The sequence below is a fragment of the Squalius cephalus genome (assembly GCF_949319135.1).
Source record: "Squalius cephalus genome assembly, chromosome: 6".
Lineage (NCBI taxonomy): Eukaryota > Metazoa > Chordata > Actinopteri > Cypriniformes > Leuciscidae > Squalius > Squalius cephalus.
Window position 1 is genome coordinate 20,672,081 of NC_137127.1, and position 20,513 is coordinate 20,692,593.

At 37.2% G+C, this 20,513-nt stretch overlaps 1 protein-coding gene across 2 annotated transcripts in view; it reads left to right on the forward strand.

Annotated features, from left to right (window-relative positions):
• Positions 1 to 20,513, forward strand: part of fchsd2 (FCH and double SH3 domains 2) — a 102,695-nt gene that overhangs the window by 68,612 nt on the left and 13,570 nt on the right. The window contains exons 7-13 of one of the 2 annotated variants that reach the window (XM_079873545.1): positions 734 to 788; positions 2,372 to 2,500; positions 12,277 to 12,399; positions 12,981 to 13,076; positions 15,226 to 15,300; positions 17,969 to 18,085; positions 18,697 to 18,801. In XM_079873545.1, coding sequence (XP_079729671.1) covers positions 734 to 788; positions 2,372 to 2,500; positions 12,277 to 12,399; positions 12,981 to 13,076; positions 15,226 to 15,300; positions 17,969 to 18,085; positions 18,697 to 18,801 — 700 coding nt within the window. The remainder of the gene's footprint in view (positions 1 to 733; positions 789 to 2,371; positions 2,501 to 12,276; positions 12,400 to 12,980; positions 13,077 to 15,225; positions 15,301 to 17,968; positions 18,086 to 18,696; positions 18,802 to 20,513) is intronic. The other variant, XM_079873544.1, reaches the window with a different exon arrangement.

The window sequence follows — 20,513 nt, forward strand, 5'->3', positions numbered from 1 at the left end:
ATATATATATATATATATAGACTAATTTATTTATATTTAATTTTTAGTTTTAGTCATTTTAGTACTTATTTCAGTTAGTTGCTGAAATTTCATGGACGAATTTCTAATTTTTGCTTTTTAAGTTTTTCATCTAATATTTTATTTTTATTTTGCTTTATTTAAATTAGCAATATAATAGTTTTAGTTTTTAAATTTTAGTTAGCTATAACAACACTGGTGGAGGGGAGGATTTTCAGCTCATATCAAATTATATTTGGGTCTGTTTCTCATGCAGAGCTGTCATATGACTTCAGAAGATATTGAATATAGTGCACATTCACAACTTTATTGATGTTTTTATGATGTAATTTTACCATTATGGATCTGTCATTGTATAGTTGAGAGCAGTGTGGACATTGTTCATAATGTCTCCTGTTGTGTTCTTCAGAAAAAAGTCAAACATGTTTGGAATGACATGAGAGTGAATAAGTGATTGATTTTGGGGTCTACTGTACCTTTAAGATAAGAAGTTATCTCAGTGATGGTATAACCAGATTTTTGCCAGTTTTATAAAGCCTCTTCCTTCCTTTCACAGGTTGCTGGAGTGATCTACTCTAGTTTGATTTATAATGTCTGTTTCTTCCTCCGCACGTATCTGGGAAGGTTTTGATTCGGGCTTTCATTTATCCTGCTTGTTCCTTCCTCTGGGTCTGATATGTCTGTGATTTATAATATCTGCTCTGTGTTTTCTCAGGTCAAAGCTGGGCCTGTTCCAATCCAGGATAAGTTTACAGAAGGCCAGTGTAAAGGTAAACACCCCTGTCTGAAGGTTGTTTTTTTTTTTTTTTTTTTTTTTTTTAAGAAACATTTAGCTTCCGATCTAAAACCTGGTCTGCTCTTTAGTGTGACAGGCCATGTGTGTTTGGGTCTTCTGTCAGACACATTATGACTGGGTTAGAGTGTTATTAAAGGATTTATGAAAACAACATTTTTTCATATTTTACTCAGCTGAGTTCTTTACTTTCTTCTGAGAAAAAAAAAGGTTCTGAGCTTTTCCATACAATAGGTAGTAGACACTGATGAGCCAAAACATTATGACCACTCGCAGGTGAAGCAACACATGTTGATCAATTGCTAACAATGTCACATATCCAATTCTAATTGTTATGGCCAACTGGCAGGGTCAGAGTATCTCTGAAATGGCAAGGCTTGTGGGTTGTTCCTGGTCAGCAGGTGTGGGAACCTACGGACAATGGTCCCGAGGAGCGACAAACCACAAAACTGTGACAGGGGTTTGGGCGTCCAAAGCTTATTGATGCACAAGGGCAACGAAGGCTATTCAGAGGACAGAGGCTGGTCCGAACTGTATTGTGGCACAAGTCACTGAAATTTGTATTGATGGTTATGGGAGAAATGTGTAACAACATCGCACCCTGTTGCATAAGGTGCTGTGGAGACACAGACTGGTCAGGGTGCCCATGATGACCCATGATCACAGTCGAAAGCACCTACAATGGGAACACAAGCATCAGAACTAGAACTTGAATCAGTGGAAGAAGGTCATCTGGTCCAATGAGTCCCATTTGCCTTACATCATGTGGACAGCCATGTATATCTGCGTCGTTTATGGGGAAGTGATGGCACCTGGATGCACTGTGGGATGAGGACAGCTGGCGGAGGGTGTGTGATCATGCTCTGTGCGATGTTTTACTTGGACTGTCTTATCATATGGATGTCAGTTTGACACTTGCCACCTACCTAAATTTCTCGGTAAACCAGGTACACCCCTTCATGACAAATGGCACTCTCTGGTGGCAGTGGCCTCTTTCAGCAGGATAATGCACACTGCCACACATTTTTCAGGAATGGTTTAAGGAATATGATGGAGAGTTCAAGGTGTTCCCCTGGCCTACAAATTCCCCAGATATCAATCTGATTGAGCATCTCTGGGATGTGCTGGACCAATTCCAATCCATGATGTCTCCACCTCACAACTTACAGGACTGGAATGATCTGCTGCTAACGTCTTGGTGCCAGAAACCACAGGACACCTTCAGAGGGTCTTGTAGAGTCCATGTCTCGGCAGGTCGGCGCTGTTTGGGTGGCACGCAAATGAACAGAGATATTAGGCAGGTGGTCATAATATTTTGGCTCATTGGTGTACACTTTCCAAAAAAGAACAAAAATTCACCATAAAAGTAGTCCATACAACTCAATTACTTTAAAGTCTTATAGCTGTAAGTGGGAAAAAAATAAAACATTTGCATTTAACTGATGGTGGTTCAGGTCAAATGATATAGTGTTGGAATGACATGACATGAACTCTCTCTTTAAATGGATGTTCCAGAATCTTGCACTTCTTGAAGTTTTGGACCTTGTGTGTGTGTTACAGTTGAAAGCAAAGAGAAGCGATTGTAACTCCAAAGCGACCCATGCGAGGAACGAATATCTTCTCACACTGGCGGCGGCTAACGCACACCACGACCGCTACTACCAGACCGACCTGGTCAACTGCATCAAGGTGAGCACAGCAAAGTAGCGTTATTTTAGTATTATTTATATGCTATTTAGTATTTATTATTATGTTTAATGTTTTTATTTTTGCATTTTCAGTTCTAATTTTATTAGATTTTTTTTTTGCCATTTTGTTATGTGATTTTGTCATTTATTAGTTGTTTTCTATTTTGCTTTTTTTTCTCAGTTTTAGTAATTTTAGTACTTGAACTTAAGTTTATTTAATTTTTTTAAATGTAAGTTTTTCATCTAATATTTATTTTATTTTATTAAAGTAACTGTTTATTAAAGCACATAATGAATTCTTCAGTAAAAAGGAAATTTGCTTTGATTAAATCATGAACGTGGTTGTTCATTATTGGGTGGAGTTTGCTCCATGTCAACAGTGCGTAACTTAATTTGTCTAAATATTAGAGTTTGATTTTCATGATTTCAGTGTTGTTAGTGGAGTATTGCACATGTCTTGAACCGTTTTACACGAGTCATGTCTGTTGGCATGAATCTAGTACAGTGGGGCAGACAGTGATGTAATCTATGTGCAGATCAAACTATGTACTTCCTGTGTAGATTTCCTCACAGGAAAAAGCTCCTTCACAGAGAGAAATATCTGCATGCTTTCTTTCCTTGCCCAGTATTGCTCATTTATAACTGGTCAAGAGCCATCTAGTCTTATGTCACTAAGTATTTTTGCATACATCCACATTTTTAAAAGTTGTAAAAACTATATTACCACCATTCCGGTGACGTATTCAGTCTGTTTATGTTTTATAATATCTCCTCAGGTATTTATAATAAGCTAATTTGTGGTAGTTATCAGCCTTGTGTTGTGCATGTAAACACACTCTCTGACTGGAGACAGTATTGTTGTTTCTCTCTTGTACAGATGTTAAATGCATGTAATGCGTGATTACGCAATTGAATGTTTTGTGTTTGTGGTCCAGCATATCTGGTTGTGTGTGTAATAGACAGAAGTTGGCTAGAACATCGAAGCATGTCTGGTATGTGTTCCGTTCTGCTTCATGCTCTCAGGGTCACAGCACAGCGCCTCTACGCTCATGGGACTTTAGCACAGCTTAGAGAACAAGAATGGTACTTTTTATTCTATTCTAACTTAAAGTCAACATGAAATCGCATTTGCAACCCATTTTATTTCCAAATGAAAACTGTATAGTCCAGTCACAAACAATACTAGTGACTATCCTGAGCTGCAACGTCAAAGACATCAGATGGAGAATATACATATTCACCCTTTATTTAAATAATATTATAAAAAATGTGTTAAAGATTTTGTAATCGTATTACATAGTTTTTCTTGGAGTCTTCAATTGTTTTATTTGTGATAATGCAATGAAACCTGCCAAATTGTGCGGACGTAATTTTTGGCCAGGCTGTCATACAAAGAAATTATGAACACATGCAAAAACGAGAGAATCAACGAAATATTAATAGCTGGTTATGTTGTAGTCAATATATTAGTGTTGTAGTCAAGACCATCTAAATTGACACCAAGTCAAGACCAGACCATATTCGTGAAAACAGCTCTCTTGTTCTTGTGATACTGCTTAATTATATCATAATTATGCTATAATATAAAAAGCAAGATCTCATAAAAGTTCTTTTTTGCAATCATATCTTGAATTTTGTTGGCATGTGTATTCATTTTGGTAAACAAAATTGACACAATCCCATGTTTTGTTCTTTTATAAAAAAGTTATTGATGGCATTTGAAGCAGGAACTTTTACATCGTCACATTAATGATGTTAACCAATAAATCAGACTATATATATATATATATATATATATATATGTATGTATATATATGTATAATATATATATATGTATATATGTATGTATATTCCTTCCATTATATTATTTTGGTCTAAATTTTAATACATTTTAATAAGAAATTTTAATAAAAAATGAAATATGTAGGATTTAAGCAGGTGTTAACAGGGCTGTGCCAACCAGCCAAATCTTGACCCCTTAGTGACATCACCTGAAAAGGAAATGGAGGTGGAGTAGGTTCTTAATTTTTGAAGAAAGAGATGAAGATGATTATTTTCTCTCCCTTTTGGAATAATGTGCACTGATGAATTGTGCACTCAGGAACATGTATTAGGACCGTAAATGGGGACATTTTGATTTCATGTTGACCTTATCAAACCTCATGCACCGCCTGAGCCCGTATGCAAAGATATTTTTATCCAATTATTCAGGGCTTGAAATATGACAAGTGTCCGCTCCTGATCTTGTGTGATCGGGTCAGTGGATGTATGTGCCAGTATAAATCTTTGCTTCATCTCCACAGACTGACAGTAGCTCCAGTCATGGCCTTATTTAGTGATGCAAACTCTCTTGAATTCTTCAACATCCTTCTTAATCTTAGACCATTGGGAACAGATAACTTGGAGAATGTGCTTGCCAAGATGACCGCCACATCCCCAAAGATACACACCAACCTCTGGGCAAACATTTCTAAATCTGGCATCAGAGTGTATGCTTGTTACATTAGAAATTAGGAGTTTTATGTCAAAAGTTTTAAAGAGAAGTTCGAGACTGAATGAATTGTAACTGGAACATTTTTCAGTATCATTGTTTGTGTTCTGCAGTTCAACTATTAGCTTAACTGTTGACTAATTACAGCTGCCAAGCAGCTTGCATTTACATTTATTAATTTAACAGATGCTTTTATCCAAAGCACCATTAGGCAGCAGGTTTATTCTGGGATATTTTTTGGAAAATGTTTTTAGTAAGATGTCACCTTTAGAATGGACATTTGAATACATTAACTATATTTTTTAGGGCCCCATCACCAATGGTGTGAGGAACCTCTTTGATTTGGTCCTTTTATAATGTTTTATGGTTGGTTGGTTTGTTTATTCTTTTATTTGAAACTTTATTTTATTCCACCTTGTTTGCATTAATCATCGATCTACTTCACAGGTCACATGTTTGCATATATCAACCATTTTGTAATTTCCTCAGAAGTTTTATACCAGATTGATGTATCTATTGGTTAAATCATTCTCTCTCATTTCTGCTCTTTTGCTCGTGATTAGACCAGATGAGCGTTTACTCTGCATATTTCCACTTGACCACGTCTCATACTGTACGTCTCTATCAGCTTTGTCCTGTCACTGTGTTCAGAACCGAACTCATAGTCTCCTCCTGTTCTTACCGGAGGACATCATCTGTGTTCCACCCGCTTCATGTTTGACTCCGAGCGATATGAATGCAATCTGAGAGAATCTTGCTTAAATTATTGATGGATGGAGAGTCAGTGCTTCAGGCCCACCCAGCTGCCGAAAGACCGGCTCAGTACAGCCCTTTTCATCATTTCCCATTGGCTGAGACATAACCTTGGTTATGGTCAACATACTGTAGCTCTATATCTATGTCTTGATTATTAACGAGAGTAGTCTCATCTGTCATATTTCTAGACATATTCTTTAATATATATTCCATTGCTGTCAGGGCAGATTTACGGAATGCTAGTCTTCTGTTTTCCTATCTTACTTCTATTTTTTTTCTGCATTGTATTTTTTTTAGGCTCTATGAACAGTATTTGTGGCATGATGTCAGTTACCACAGAAAATAATGTTGACTTGTCCCTTAGGGTTTATTTATTTATTTTAAAAGGAGAAATCGCAATTATAGTAATGCACTTCCAATTAAAGTCTATGGGGCCTGCATTCAAGAGAAATTTGTTGTTGAAATTTGTCCTTTTTGAGGTCAGAATACTGTTCTTATGTGTTGCTGACACATTTCCTGTGCTTTACAGATACATAATGTATTTTTGGTGTCCTTGCGCATATTAACTAGATATACAAGGTCATTCATTTAATAATTGAGAAGCCTGAAACATTTCTTTTTGCTTGTGCTGAGTCTTGACACACACTCGCTCACCAGCCACTTTATTTGGTATACCTTGCTAGTACCGGGTTGCCTTAATTCTTAAAAGTGCCTTAATTCTTCGTGGCATAGATTCAACAATGTGCTGGAAATTCCTCTGAGATTTTGGTCCATATTGACATGATAGCATCACGCATTTGCTGCAGATTCATGATGCGACTCTCACCTTTCCAGCACATCCGAAAGGTGCTCTATTGGATTGAGATCTGGTGACTGTGGAGGCCATTTGAGTATAATCAACTCATTGTCATGTTCAAGAAACCAGTTTGAGATGATTTGAGCTGTTGCGTTATCCTGCTGGAAGTAACCATCAGAAGATGAGTACACTGTGGTCATAAAGGGATGGACATAGTCAGCAACAATACTCAGGTATGCTGTGGTGTTTAAATGATGCTCAATTGACCCAAAGTGTGCCAAGAAAATATCCCCCTCACTATTACACCACCAGCAGCCTGAACCGTTGATGCAAGGCTGGATGTATCCATTGTTTCATGTTGTTTATTCCAAATTATGACACTACCATCTGAATGTTGCAGCAGAAATTGATACTCATCGGACCAGGCAACGGTTTTCCAGTCTTCTATTGTCCAATTTTGGTGAGCCAGTGCAAATTGTAGCCTCAGTTTCCTGTTCTTATCTGACAGGAGTGTCACCGGAATGTTCTTCTGCTGCTGTCCATCTGCTTCAAGGGTGGACGCGTTCTGAGATGCTCATCTTCAGAAAGTGTTTTTTTTAGCCTTTTTATCAGCTCAAACCAGTCTGGCCATTCGTCTCTCACCTCTGGCATCAACAAGGCATTTTTCGCCCACAAAACTGCCACTCTCTGGATATTTTTTCTTTTTCAGACCATTCTCTGTAAACCCTAGAGATGATTGTGCATGAAAATCCCAGCAGATCATCAGTTTCTGAAATACTCAGACCAGCCCATCTGGCAACAACAACCATGCATTGTTCAAAAACACTTAAAGTTCCCCTGTGGTGAAAATTAAGTTTTTATGTTGTTTATATGTTTATGTGTTGTTTTTAATTTGCTTTAAGAGAAACCATGTGCAAATTCATAAGTCAATACCTCTCTCTCTTTCTTAGCGTTATTCCCGCTCATTTGCTGGGTCTGCTTCTCGCACAGGTTTTACACAGGTTTCTGTCACAACCCAGCACTGAGAGCACTGGGACACATTCACACTCACACTATACAACAATTTGGCTTATCCAATCCACCTAACCTGCATGTCTTTGGACTGTGGGTGAAACCGGATCTGACACAGGGAGAACATGCAAACTCCACACAATAAAACAATAAAGCGGGTGAATGATGTATATTACGATTGTATGATGAACTATATGCCTTTCTCTACTGATGTTCTGAGTTGTTCAAAGCGTTTCTGATGATTGTTAGAAGGAAGCTGACTCTGAAATGGCGAACGGGAACATGGTTTGTGTAACATTAGCAGCACATTATTGGCTGTTTGACGACATAGTCAAGCAAAAGGCTAATCATATTAATTACCGTTATGTGTTTTATTGTGCAGCGTTTACCTCAGTAAGTTGGCCGAGTGGATCTCTGAGCTAGTGTGATGGTGGAGTGGAGGCGGGGCTAATTTGCATATCCATGGATCCATGTATACTACACGATGCAAGGGTGTAGAGTTACATTCAAGCTATTTTAAGGCATGAAGATTTTTTTTTCAAAGGAAACATTTTTTAAATGTGTAATTTTGGTGATCAAAGATGAGTTTTAAGAGATACAATATCGATTGCTGGGGACTTTAAATCACCTTTCTTCCCCATCTGATGCTAAGTTTGAACTTCAGCAGATCGTCTTCACCATGTATACATGCCGAAATGCAATGAGTTGCTGCCATGTGATTGAACAAGTGTACCTAATAAAGTGGCCGGTGAATGTATATGTATATAGATAGTAAATGTGTGAGGAAAGAGGGGAGATATGCGTGTATCTATATTTTAGTAGGTTTCTCTTTTAGTCCTGATTTTGTCTTAAATGTTTAACGGCACAAAATGGGAAGAAAGAGAGAAGGGAAATTCTGCTTTCAAGATTGGTAGTGGGTTTTCCCCGCAGTGTTGTCATCGCTGTGTTGTTTTGTACTTGTAAATGTGTGAGGAAAGAGGTGAGATATGCGTGTTTCGCATGTATTCTTAGCTCTTATTCCTGTTTTGGCGTGTGAACCAGCCGGCATCTATATATACAAACACCATCAGCATTGTGTCACTCTTCTGCTTTGGGTATGTATAGAAAGATGACATTTACTGAACTCTGAGAAAATGTGGCACATATCTACAAACAACACGACTGCTGAGAGCTTAAAGGAGTAGCACACCCAAAAATGAAAATTCTGTCATCGTTTTCTTGTCTCATCTTTTCCGAACCAGTGGAACCCAAAAGGAGACATTTAGGCAGAATGTCTCTTTTGTCAAATATTATTGTTTTTCATTTATCTCTTGGCCAATTACTGACTTGTATCTATGGGTTTAAAACAATGTGAGGGTGATGACAGAATTTCCTTTGAAGTGAACTTAGCATGTAAATCACTATTTAAACTCGGTCAGTAAGAGTTTTTGGAAAGAAAATAATACTACTTTTCAGTAAGGATGCATTAAATTGATCAAAAGTGACAGTAAAGACAGTATAATGTTTCAAGATATTCTATTTTAAAGGGGTCATGTGCTGCATTGTTTTATTATTTTATTTTTCCTGGGTTGCACTTATAATGTTAGTATGATTTGTACATCAAAAATTGTCATAATTTAGAAATAAAAGGCATTTTTCCGACCGTGATTTTAGCCTCTGTTTGAAGGAGTGTGTCTACTGTGATACTTCAGTGTAAACGCCCACTGCTGTGATTGGCTGACATATTTGCATGGGAAATAGCTACGTATTACATGTTGAACTCTCTCGAAACTTTTATCATGTTTTTACTACTTCAGCTGTCGAGGTTAACTAATAGTGAAAAGTGTAGATTATAGCATACTATTTAGATCTGTGGCATTATATTTAGATCGTGGCATAAAAAGTTGCAGTGATGAGCATTACAGCCGATCACAGACATGTTGCGCGCATGAATGCAGTGATCTCGTCATATAACTCAATTTCTGCACTCGCATGAATGCTTTCAATATAACTAACAGTGCAAACACGATGTAAATAAGAGTCGTTAACTTGATTGTAACGAGAGTTTTGTCGAGAGTCACTGATAAACTTGCGCTGTTTGATTGACAGCTCCAGAGATTGTAAAGGGAGCTTTCGTTGACCGCTTTCTATATATAATTTAATCACAGTTTAAATAACAGATTATTTTCATCCTACTAAGAGAAACAATGCAAAGTTGACCGTTTAGTCACTGTTTTGATTTACTGACACATAAACAGCAATAACCGTACATGAATCATTACATATCAGAAATCACTGGTCACAGATCAGGCATTAAAATTAACACAGTTACCAGTTGTCGCATTACTGTTGAGTCCATATCATTAAAGTCTGTTTGCAAAGCCTGTGCCGAAATTGTGACTGATTTACCAAAGAATCCACTGTAAAATGTACCGAATACAAATAAATAATGCTTAACTGAGACATTCACATTGTTGAAAATAAATAACCACATTCCTAGCATTAGGATATTTTGGAAGGTAATGTTATTTTTAGTCCTGTGATCCTCTTCTTTCCTCGTCATCTCTATAAAGCGACAGTGGTAACGATGTAGAAGTAGGCGTTGATCTTCTTCTGCAGACGAGCTCTTTCAAATCTCTATGAAGTCATAAATCGGCACATTCCAAAACGAGTCATTTTCAGACATTGGTTTCAATAAAATCTGTTTTTGGACTAACAAGGAAATTTTCGGTTCTGAAACTTATAGGATATTCTTATAGTATGATGACCTCTTATGTCAAAAGCTCAAGGAAAATATGATTTCTCAATTCATGGCCCCTTTAAATAAATGCTGTTCTAAATAATCCTGAAAATCATGTTACACTGAAGACTGGAGTAATGATGCTGAAATTTCAGCTTTGACATCACAGGAATAAATTACATTTTAAAATATAAATTTTTTAATTTGTAATAATATTTCACTATTTTACTGTTTTTACTGTATGTTAAAACATTAAGAAATTCTCACAAAGACCAAACATTTAAACTTTACTGTGTAGTTTTGAAAATTAAATACATCACTTTATAATTAACGAGTATTGATTATTATTGATAATTAATGATTTAATTTAGTTATGTTGATTATTTTCTTGACTTTACACATCAAATTATAGACTTACTGTAAAATTGTATAAAAATAACTTTTTGTGAATTTAATAGCCTCCATTTATAGCCAACAGATGGTTTGTGCTAAATGTGCACCACAGGTTCATACCAAATCTTAGTGTGTGTGCGTGTGTGTGCGTGTGTGCGTGTGTGTGTGTGGTTCATTTATTCCCTCTAGGAGGCATTGGGGTGTAAAGTGAAGCATTTATAATGCAGCAGAAGTGTTTGTTCAGCTGATGCTTGTGTTTGCTTTATGTCTTTTCCTGTGTTGTGTGTCTATGTGTGTGTTTGTGCGTCTGTCCTGGTGTGCTCTTAACCACGGGCCACGTGAATTATAGTTTTCCACGCATAGAGCCACATTTGGGAATGCGCAGTCATGACAAAACCAGGAAGCTTAAGATGTTCCGCACCTTTGAAAGAATAGGAAATGAATCATTTCGCATTGAGCCAGTCTGGTGGGTGGAGGTGGACGGGACCCTATCAGAAGGAAGCACAGCCTCTCTCTCTCCATCTCTCTCATGCATACGACACCCATGTGCTTCCTGACAGCGCCGGTACCTGCCGTAACCCAGTGGACCCAGAGTATAATTTCCAGCTCACCCGCAGCAAACAGTCGTACAAATCAAAGTCTGTTTTCGAAATGCATTCCATCCCAGTACTAGTGAACATGGAGGGACTGTGAGAGAGAAAGAGGGAGACGGAGGGGGAAAGCAGAGGTTTCGAGTTTTGTTTTTGCACGTTGAGGCCTTGGAATCTGAACTGGCTAACCTTTCCCAGCAGCTGCTGCTGTTTGAACAATCTGCTCTGATCCAAGCGTCTCTCAGTCCAGAGAAAACAGGCGTCTGTTCCTGAGCTTTGGCCACAAGGGGGCCGAGACAAGAGAGACGTTTGTCCTTCTATCTGTCTTTAATGCAGATGTGTTTGTCTGCAAATGCACCAGTTTCATCTATCTATCTATCTATCTATCTATCCTATCTATCTATCTGTCTGTCTGTCTGTCTGTCTTTTGTCACTTCATCGGCCTGTTGTTTAATTCTGTCATTCTTTTTGTTGTTCTTTCTATCTGGTTTTGTCTACCACTTTGTCTAAATTCATTCTATCATTTTATTTGTCCGTCATTTTATATATTATTATTTCTATCGTTCTATTGTTTTTCTATTTCGGTCATTCTTATTGATAATTATTTCTGTCGTTTGTCTGTCATTCGATCTGTCGTTCTTTCCATTTCATTCCATGTCATTCTTTTATCATGGTGTTCTGTCTGTCTTCTATCTGTCTTTAATCATTTGTTTCAATCATTCTGTCTGCCTTTTTTCCCCCTTTTTTTCTATTCTGTCTACCGTTCACTCTGTTTGTTGTACTTTCTGTTGTTCATTCTATCATTCTGTCTGCCTTTTTTCCCCCTTTTTTTCTATTCTGTCTACCGTTCACTCTGTTTGTTGTACTTTCTGTTGTTCATTCTATCATTCTGTCTGTCATTCACATTTCTCTCTTTGGTACCCTCGACCTTTTCTGAAAACACGAGGAGATTTGTTATTCATTCAGTCCAAACACAGAGTGTGTGATCTGTCTGTCTCTGTCTGTGTGTGTCTCTCTTTAGGGTCTGGAGGGGAACGTATACGACCATGTGAAGGATTATCTGATATCCTTTTGTCGGACCGAGTTGGAAGCGTTTCAAGCAATCCACAGCACCTTCCAGTTCCTCCTGGAGAAGTCCAGTCGAGTGAGTCACACATGCTCTCTCTCCTCTTACTTAGTTTCATCACTCCCTCAATTTCCCTCTTCCTTCCCAGAAATAGATTCGCTCTGCCAGCTCCTCATTATCGGCTCCCCTATGAAGAAATCCCCTCACACACACATCATTCCTCCACTCTGCTGATAAGCACATCTGGCTGAGCACTATTTCACTAGCCAAGGGGGTCTAATTTTACATACCACTATTGTGACGTATGTGTGTGTGTGTGTGTGTGTGTGTGTGCGCGCGAGAGAGAGAGTTACGCAAGGATTTTTCCTTCACATGCTCTTAAAGGGATAGTTCACGCAAAAATAATCTTTCTGTCATCATTTACTGAACCTCATGTCGTTCCAAACCTGTGTGACTTTCTTTCTTCTGTGGAACACAATAGAAGATATTTTGTTGAACATTCAGGTCCGAACAACATTGAACTCCATTGACTTAAAATTCTTTTATGTTCCACAGAACAAAAGAAGGTCCGTTTTGGGTGAACTCTCCCTTTAAAAGGACATTTTACCTGTCAAATACTCTTGCATCATGTTTGTTAAATAGTTATGTTTTATGTCCAGGTGATGCAGGACTTCAACCAACAGCTGTTCCTGCAGGAGAATCCCGTGTTTCACAAAGCACAGGACTTCCAGTTCCAGCCCAGCGACAGCGATACAGTGAGTTTCATGCATTCAGGTTTATAAACTGCACCTAGACAAATCAAGAACTCCTATATTACAAGTTCATACATTTGAATCAGTTCATTTTATTCATTTATTTTTCCAGTTGAAAGAAATTAATAGTTTTATTCAGCAAGGATGCATTAAATTGATCAAAAGTGACAGTAAAGACATTTATAATGTTAAGGAAGATTTCTATATCAAATAAATGTTTTTTTTTTTGTTTTTGTTTTTTTACTTTCTATTCATGAAAGTTTTCTACAGAAATATGAAGCAGCACAACTATTTTGAACAGAAGAAATATTTCTTGATCATTTTTGAATCAACATGTGACACTGAAAACTGGAGTAATGATGCTGAAAATTCAACTTTGCATCACAGGAATGAATTACATTTTAAAATGTATTCAAATAGAAAACAGTTATTTTAAATTGTAATAATATTTCAAAATATTACAGTATTTTTGATCAAATAAATGCAGCCTTGGTGAGCAGAAGAGACTTCTTTCATAAACATAAAAAATCTCTCTAACCCCAAACCTTTCAGCAATAATGTATGTGTACAGGAAAATGTGTTTTTCAGTCATATAATAACTTTGGAACATGAATATCACAAATTCATCACTGAATTTTATTCAGGTTAAACTATCTCATGGCAGGGAATCCACCTGTGTTAGTTTCATTATTAAGCAAGCCAACTCTCTCTCTCTCTCCTCCTTTCCTTCTCTTGGTCTTATCTCTACTCCTATATTTAAAAGTTGAAATGGTCTTCATACGTTTCAGTTTTTATTCATCGTTGACAGCGTCATCGACACATACTTCACAACCGCACCGAAAAAGCTCACAAATTTCATCATCACCTTCTATTTTTAGCCTGGTTCATCTGAGAGTCTCTGGGAACAGAATTTCTTGTTCCTGTGATGATGAAGTAACATCCCGCTGATTAAACTCTCTTCTGTGTCTGCTCGAGCTTTAATCACGACTCATTTTGTGAACGTTCCTCTCGTTAAACTACAGTTCTGCTCGAGTGGGATTGATTTTTAGCCTGGGATTGATTTCGAACTCCTGGTAGCTTTTTTATTTTAACCATTCATTAACCTCTTAATATCTCTGTATTCTTTTATCCTATTTTGAACTTCAGTTTCAATTTTGAGTGCTTAAATGACATAACTAACTTGATGACAATTTATCATGCTAATTTAGTACAGTACCCACGATCCATGCTGTAAATTTATTAATAAAGAATTATCTTACTGCTCTTTAAGCTAAATGGTGATCAATCCATCCCAGTCAAATAAATCTACACCAGACAGTCTTTTCTTTTCCAAGTAAATGAATTAAAAGATATTGGCTTCTAAAACCACTTTTTTTTTTTTTTATTGTCTGGCATAATGTTTGTGCTATTTTGGGGACTTTTCTATTGAAGCAAATTGTCTATTGAAGCATTTATGTAAAAATTGCATATTAATTTTACAATCCTAGAATTTTCTTAACTGTTAAAATTAAAATAAATCAATTTAATGAATTATCAGTTTTTACCAATTTTCACTATAATTTATGTACAGAATCTTTATGAAATTACAGTATTGGAACTAAAACGTTAGCAATGCTTAGTAACTGCAGTTTCTCTTTATTACTTTATTTCAACTTAATTTATTAATATGACTAAAGGAATCTGGATCTAAAACATGATTTGAATTTATAGACATTTTTCCCCTCTAACTGCTAGAATGATTGCGAACCGCAGTACAATATTGATTAATTAACCATCAATAAGCTGAATCAATTAAATTATTAACAATTAATCAATCTGTGTTTAATTATTAAAATAACATCCCAGAACTAACTTTAAGGTTGAATTACCAAAGCATCTGCTCTCTCTCTCTCTCTCTCTCTCTCTCTCTCTCTCTCTCTCTTCCTTATATCTTCTTATAGTTCAGTAGTTAATAGATATCGTGTTTGTTAGCTTTTACATCTCTGAGCATCTCTCTGACTGCTTTGCTGTTTCTAACCCTGTTGTAGTTTTCCTGTCCTCTAACAGTCTGTTTCTAACCCTCTCTTAACCCCACCGCGCACGCGTGTGATGTGTGGTTTGTGTGTATGATGTGTGTGTGTGTGCGCCCATCTTTCCCTCCTCTCTGGCTCAGACTCTGAGTTCGATGCAGCAGTTGGTGGACATTGAGCCATCGGCGGTCAGTGTGATGAGAATGACTCTGGCGCAGGTACCACACAGTCTGTTGGACTTGATTTCCCATCATGCATCAGTGTCCTGCAGCCATCATCAACCAGTTGTTGTTGTTTCTTGCATGTTGACATCAGCCTGTGCACCTGTGTGTTTGTTAAACTCACTGTGAGTGGACACATTTAAAGGGGAAATTTCATCATTGAAAACTAGATTTTCGCTTTTTCTTTTAAAGGTGAAGTGTGTAAGTGATTTGCAGGGCGCGAATATCTGCTTGTCCAACCAATAGCAGATCAGAGGAGTGTTTAAAACTCCAAAAAAATAAATAAATTCATTGTTAATATGTATTAATTAATATTATGGATAAAGTATAAAGTATAGTAATAAATATTACTAGTTATATTATATCTGAGGTATTTATTGCATTCAGTTCCTGTTTTCTTGACTAATTAAACCCACAACCTTGGCCTTGCTAGCGCTGTGGTACAGTTCTAGGCTAATTTACACACTTCACCTTTGGAATAAGATTGATGTACTATGCATCACTGGAACACTTGATTCTGATTGGTCAGTCTGTGTTTTTCTTTGCTCAGATATTTTTGACTGTATGATTGTTGTCTCAGGCATCAGATTTCCTATACTATGCTAGTTTAAGTGTCTTGTGTCTCTGTTGACTATTTTCTTATATAACATATCCATTTTAATTTAAATCAGTGTTACTTACCTATTTATTATTTGTTTATTTGTGATTAGCAAGATAATAGTTTCAGTCAGTCCTTAGTAACTTAAATATGGATAGAAAAATGCTACAAAGTGGCTTTTACACTGTAAAGCTGTATTTTGCTTGTCAAATCCTTAGAGCGTCAACTGTTTGACACGTCAAAAACTCTCAGACACCGTCGCTAGGATTGATCAGCAGTGCAAACATACACACAGACACAATATTTTCCATCATACAGACACGCAGAAAGCGTCAAAGATGCACGCATTCCATCACGCTCTCCCCAGACAGCATCCGTGTGTGAATTTGAAGCAGAGGCACATGGGATTGATTAGGCATTTTGCGAGGGGTTCTGATCCAGATGGAGCCCCTGCAAACTGTCATGTTTCCCAGCAGACTCGGGCAACCCAGCATGCCTCAAACACACACACCACATCTGCTTAGGGTCACGCCGAGAGAAAAAACAGGAAGACGTAAAAAAACAAAAACATCTCAATGGGTGAGTGATGTTTAGATGCATTTTTTCCCCCCTTTTAAGAAACTCTTTTGTCAGCCGTGGCTAGTGTTGACATCAGATTGATGTGGCAGTATCGAGTGAAGATGTTTGTGTTAAAGTGCTCTGATTGAATTTATATTGATCAGTGTGTTGCCGTCAATTATTCACAAATGCAAGTGTGCGTCGTCAGCAATACTGCCAGATATGGTCAATATACGCAAGTCATTCCTTATGATTCAAACCAGCTGGAGCATCACAAACCATTGATGTTGTTTGCATTTGTTGTCTCTTATAGCAGGGGTAGAATATGACAGCTATTTCAGAGACTGAGAAAGTTATTATTACATTTGATGAAAGATTATGAAGACAATTATAATGTGCACTACCATTCAAAAGTCTTTAAAAAAAACACCAAGGCTGCATTTATTTGATCAAAAATACTGTAAAAACAGGAAATAATGTGAGATGGTATTACAATTTAAAAGAAAAGTTTTCTATTGTAATATATTTTTAAGTGTAATTTATTCCTGTCATGTCAAAGCTAAATTTTCAGCATCCAGTTCAACTCCAGTCCTCAGTCTTGATCCTTCTCAAATCATTCTGATTTGCTGCTCAATAAGCATTTCTTCTTATTATTAATGTTGAAAATATTTGAGCTGCTTAATCTTTCTGTTGAAACCATTATACATTTTTCGAGGATTCATAGATGAATAGAACATTCAAAAGAATAGCATTTATTTGAGAAATATATGAAAAAAAATTATGTCTTTACTGTCACTTTTTATCAAGTGAATGTGTCTCTGCTGAATTGAAGTATTAATCTTACTGACCCCAAACTTTTGAACAGTAGTGTACACGGATTCATTTTTTGCAGTAAGACCAGATAAATCAAAAAGATTCCTGGTGATTTTAAGACTCTTCACACTCTTATTGGAGACGTCGGTCTAAATGCATCCTCGGGTTATATTGTGTTCAGGTGTTTAAACTCAGAAATAAACAGATGCTTGGGAGAGACTGGCAATTAGTGGACGACAGCTGGAATGATGCTGTGATGAAGGAATAATAGACAGACATGAGATTTGAGAAGACTTTGTAACTGTTATGTGCAATGTACTGTGCAATTCACATGTCCCACAATGAGCCTCAACTCACCTCCTAAAAAAGCAATTATGTAGCATCTCATATCCTTTGATTGAAGAATCAAGCATTTTTTTCTTGCGCTATCTTCAGACCTTACATTTGTTCACCGTCTTTTCCCACTAGTCGACTCAGGTTGGTTCATTTGGATTTAAGTTAGTTGATTGATTAATCCATTGTGCTTCAGATCTGATATCAGAGATGGTGAAATGTCCTCAACACTGTTCCTGGATCTGTTCTTTCTGTTTGTAATTGTGAATGTAATGAGTTACCTATTTTACCACTCTGATCTGAAACCTGTGATTCCGACAGGTGTGTGTTGCTGTGTTAACTGTGTGTGTGTGTGTGTTTCAGAGTCGACAGCTGGAATCGGAGACGGGAACCACCGAAGAACACAGTCTCAACAAAGAGGCGAGGAAATGGGCCACACGTGTGGCCCGCGAACACAAAAACATCATCCATTACAAACGGGTAAGAGGCGCTGGATGCAGATTCATACTCGAAAACAACATCTATTATAAAGCACGCGCGCGCACACACTTGAACATCTGTAAGTGGCGAATCTTGTAAAAATTTGTTACAAATTCTGTTGAGATGCAAACTAATTATTTAATTACAAATGACTGAGACAAAAACCTTCCTGTTTCATGACAATGTCCATGTCACATGAATCCACAAAATTAAAAGAATAAAAAACACTTAACCCTTAGATCTCTTATTATTTTATTTTATGTGCATTACATTTCAGTGAGTCCAGCCCCAAAATTCTGGAAATTTGACATTTTAACTGTTTTATTAGATTTTAATGACTGTATATGCAGTATTTCGTATCTACAGTACAATATTATATAATATTTTTTGTATTGCAATATTATTATGTTTAATTATCATGAAATAAAAGCGGTAGAACAGATACTGCCACAAATGATTCTGTTGAATGTTGTGATTGTATCTTGTTTGATTGTTAGATTAGTGGCAGGAAATGTGATTCGATGCCATGATTTTTTTTCTTTTCTTTTTTTTCACGTTGGTTTCTTGCCAATTGAATTGAGCTGATTAACGGTAATTTGCTTTTATGGCAGGCTCTAGAGGAATGTGAGACACTCGGGACTCCGCCCACGGAACAAAGCCGGATCGAGCTGGAATTCCGAATAGAGGAGGCCAAGGAGAACATCCGCAAAGCAGAGGTGATGTGTGCCGCATGTCTGTCACCATTTACTCACTTTTGTGACATTCTGAAACGCGTACAGCGGTTTTTCTTCCGAGTAACACCAAAGGAGAAGGATAGCAGGATGTTCACGCCACTTTTACACTACAGTAAGAGATTGTACATATCCTCGCACAAAGCTATCAGAAGACTTATAGTGCATGAGTTAGATAGTTTACGTTTGTATTTAGGAAAGGGCAGATCAGAGAAAAAGGCAGAAGTACTTAGTAATAATGTCCCAAACGTCTCCCACTCTCCTTCTGTAATGAATGCATTTCCCTTTCCAGACAGAGATGCATTTTCTCTCTCTCTATTGATCTGTTCAGAGACATGCTGTCAGTCTCTTTGTCTGATCAATATGTCTTCTCCTCTAAGATGTCCTGCCGTGTCCTAACACATGACTTCCAGCAGCCGTGGCGCCCTCTGCTGGCCCAGCCTGTGACCTCTCTTATATGTTGAAGCAATAGTTCACATAAAAATGATAATTGTGTCATGGTTTAATCACCCTCATGTGGCTCTAAACCCAAATGACGACTTTATTCATGGCGAAGAAATGTATTTTCCATGCACTGTCAGCATACAAAGACCTAGAGATGTCAAACTCAAAACAGTCAGTAAATGAACCACTAAATGCTATAAGTCTTCAGAAGTCATATAATTATGCTTTCCAACATCGCTCTAAAGTCTAATGTACACTAGCATTCAAACTTGCCGTTTTATGATGCACCACATCTGGTTTGTCATCATTGACACCAAACAAATTGGTCCTTGCATGTCTTGTAACTGATACAATCCCTCCAAATTTGAATATGCATAAGTGCAAATTCCACATTAGTAAATGGGTGTGGAACAATATGAGAGTGAGTAAATGAATTTACATTTTTGCATGAGACTAACTCATGACAGTAAAATTGTACTTTACTCGTTCGCTGAGAATTTAATAGACAATGTATGTAGTAGATAAAACACCATCTTTGTTTTTCCTCTTGAACTCAGAGCAACTGAAGCCAAATTATCGTTAGTTCTTACAGAACATTAAATATTTAATAACCCCATTAAGAACTAATGGACAAGCACTAACAACACAACAAGCAGAATAAGGAATGAAACAAAGTTTGGAAATGGTAAGCTTTTATTTGGCACCAGGCAATGTGCCAGAGGAGTCTGTGTTTGCTCATCAACAAATATTAAAAGTATAATTGCACTTTAATTATTTCCTTTGAAAATGTTTGTCCCCTCAGAATTACATGAAAATGAAAGTCGTACATAGTACTTCTACTCCGAAGCAGCTTCCAAATGCTGTTTGTCGTCGGTAAATTGAAACTGATGAGTCTTCAGAAAGTTAATTAGCATCTTTGCCTAATAATGAGAAAAGCTGAAGTGCAAGGACAGCTGTACGCTCCTCTGAGATCAGACGCCTCACCTGTCTAATGAGGAGAACTACCCTAGACATTGACTTCTGAGAGCTCAACGGCCTGTGTTTGGATATCGAGCTTCAGCGACGGGACGCTCACACTCCCACCAGTTTTTAATCTGTTTTCCTTCTTTAAATGCTGCTTTTTATGCTTTTCAAGGCTACTTTCTGACAGCTACTGTTTGTGACAGCCACGTTTAATGATCAAACTGACACCCTTTACATTTCCAGGACCCAGAATTGCATTTTGAGAGTGAGTTTGGTAAACCTGGACTGAA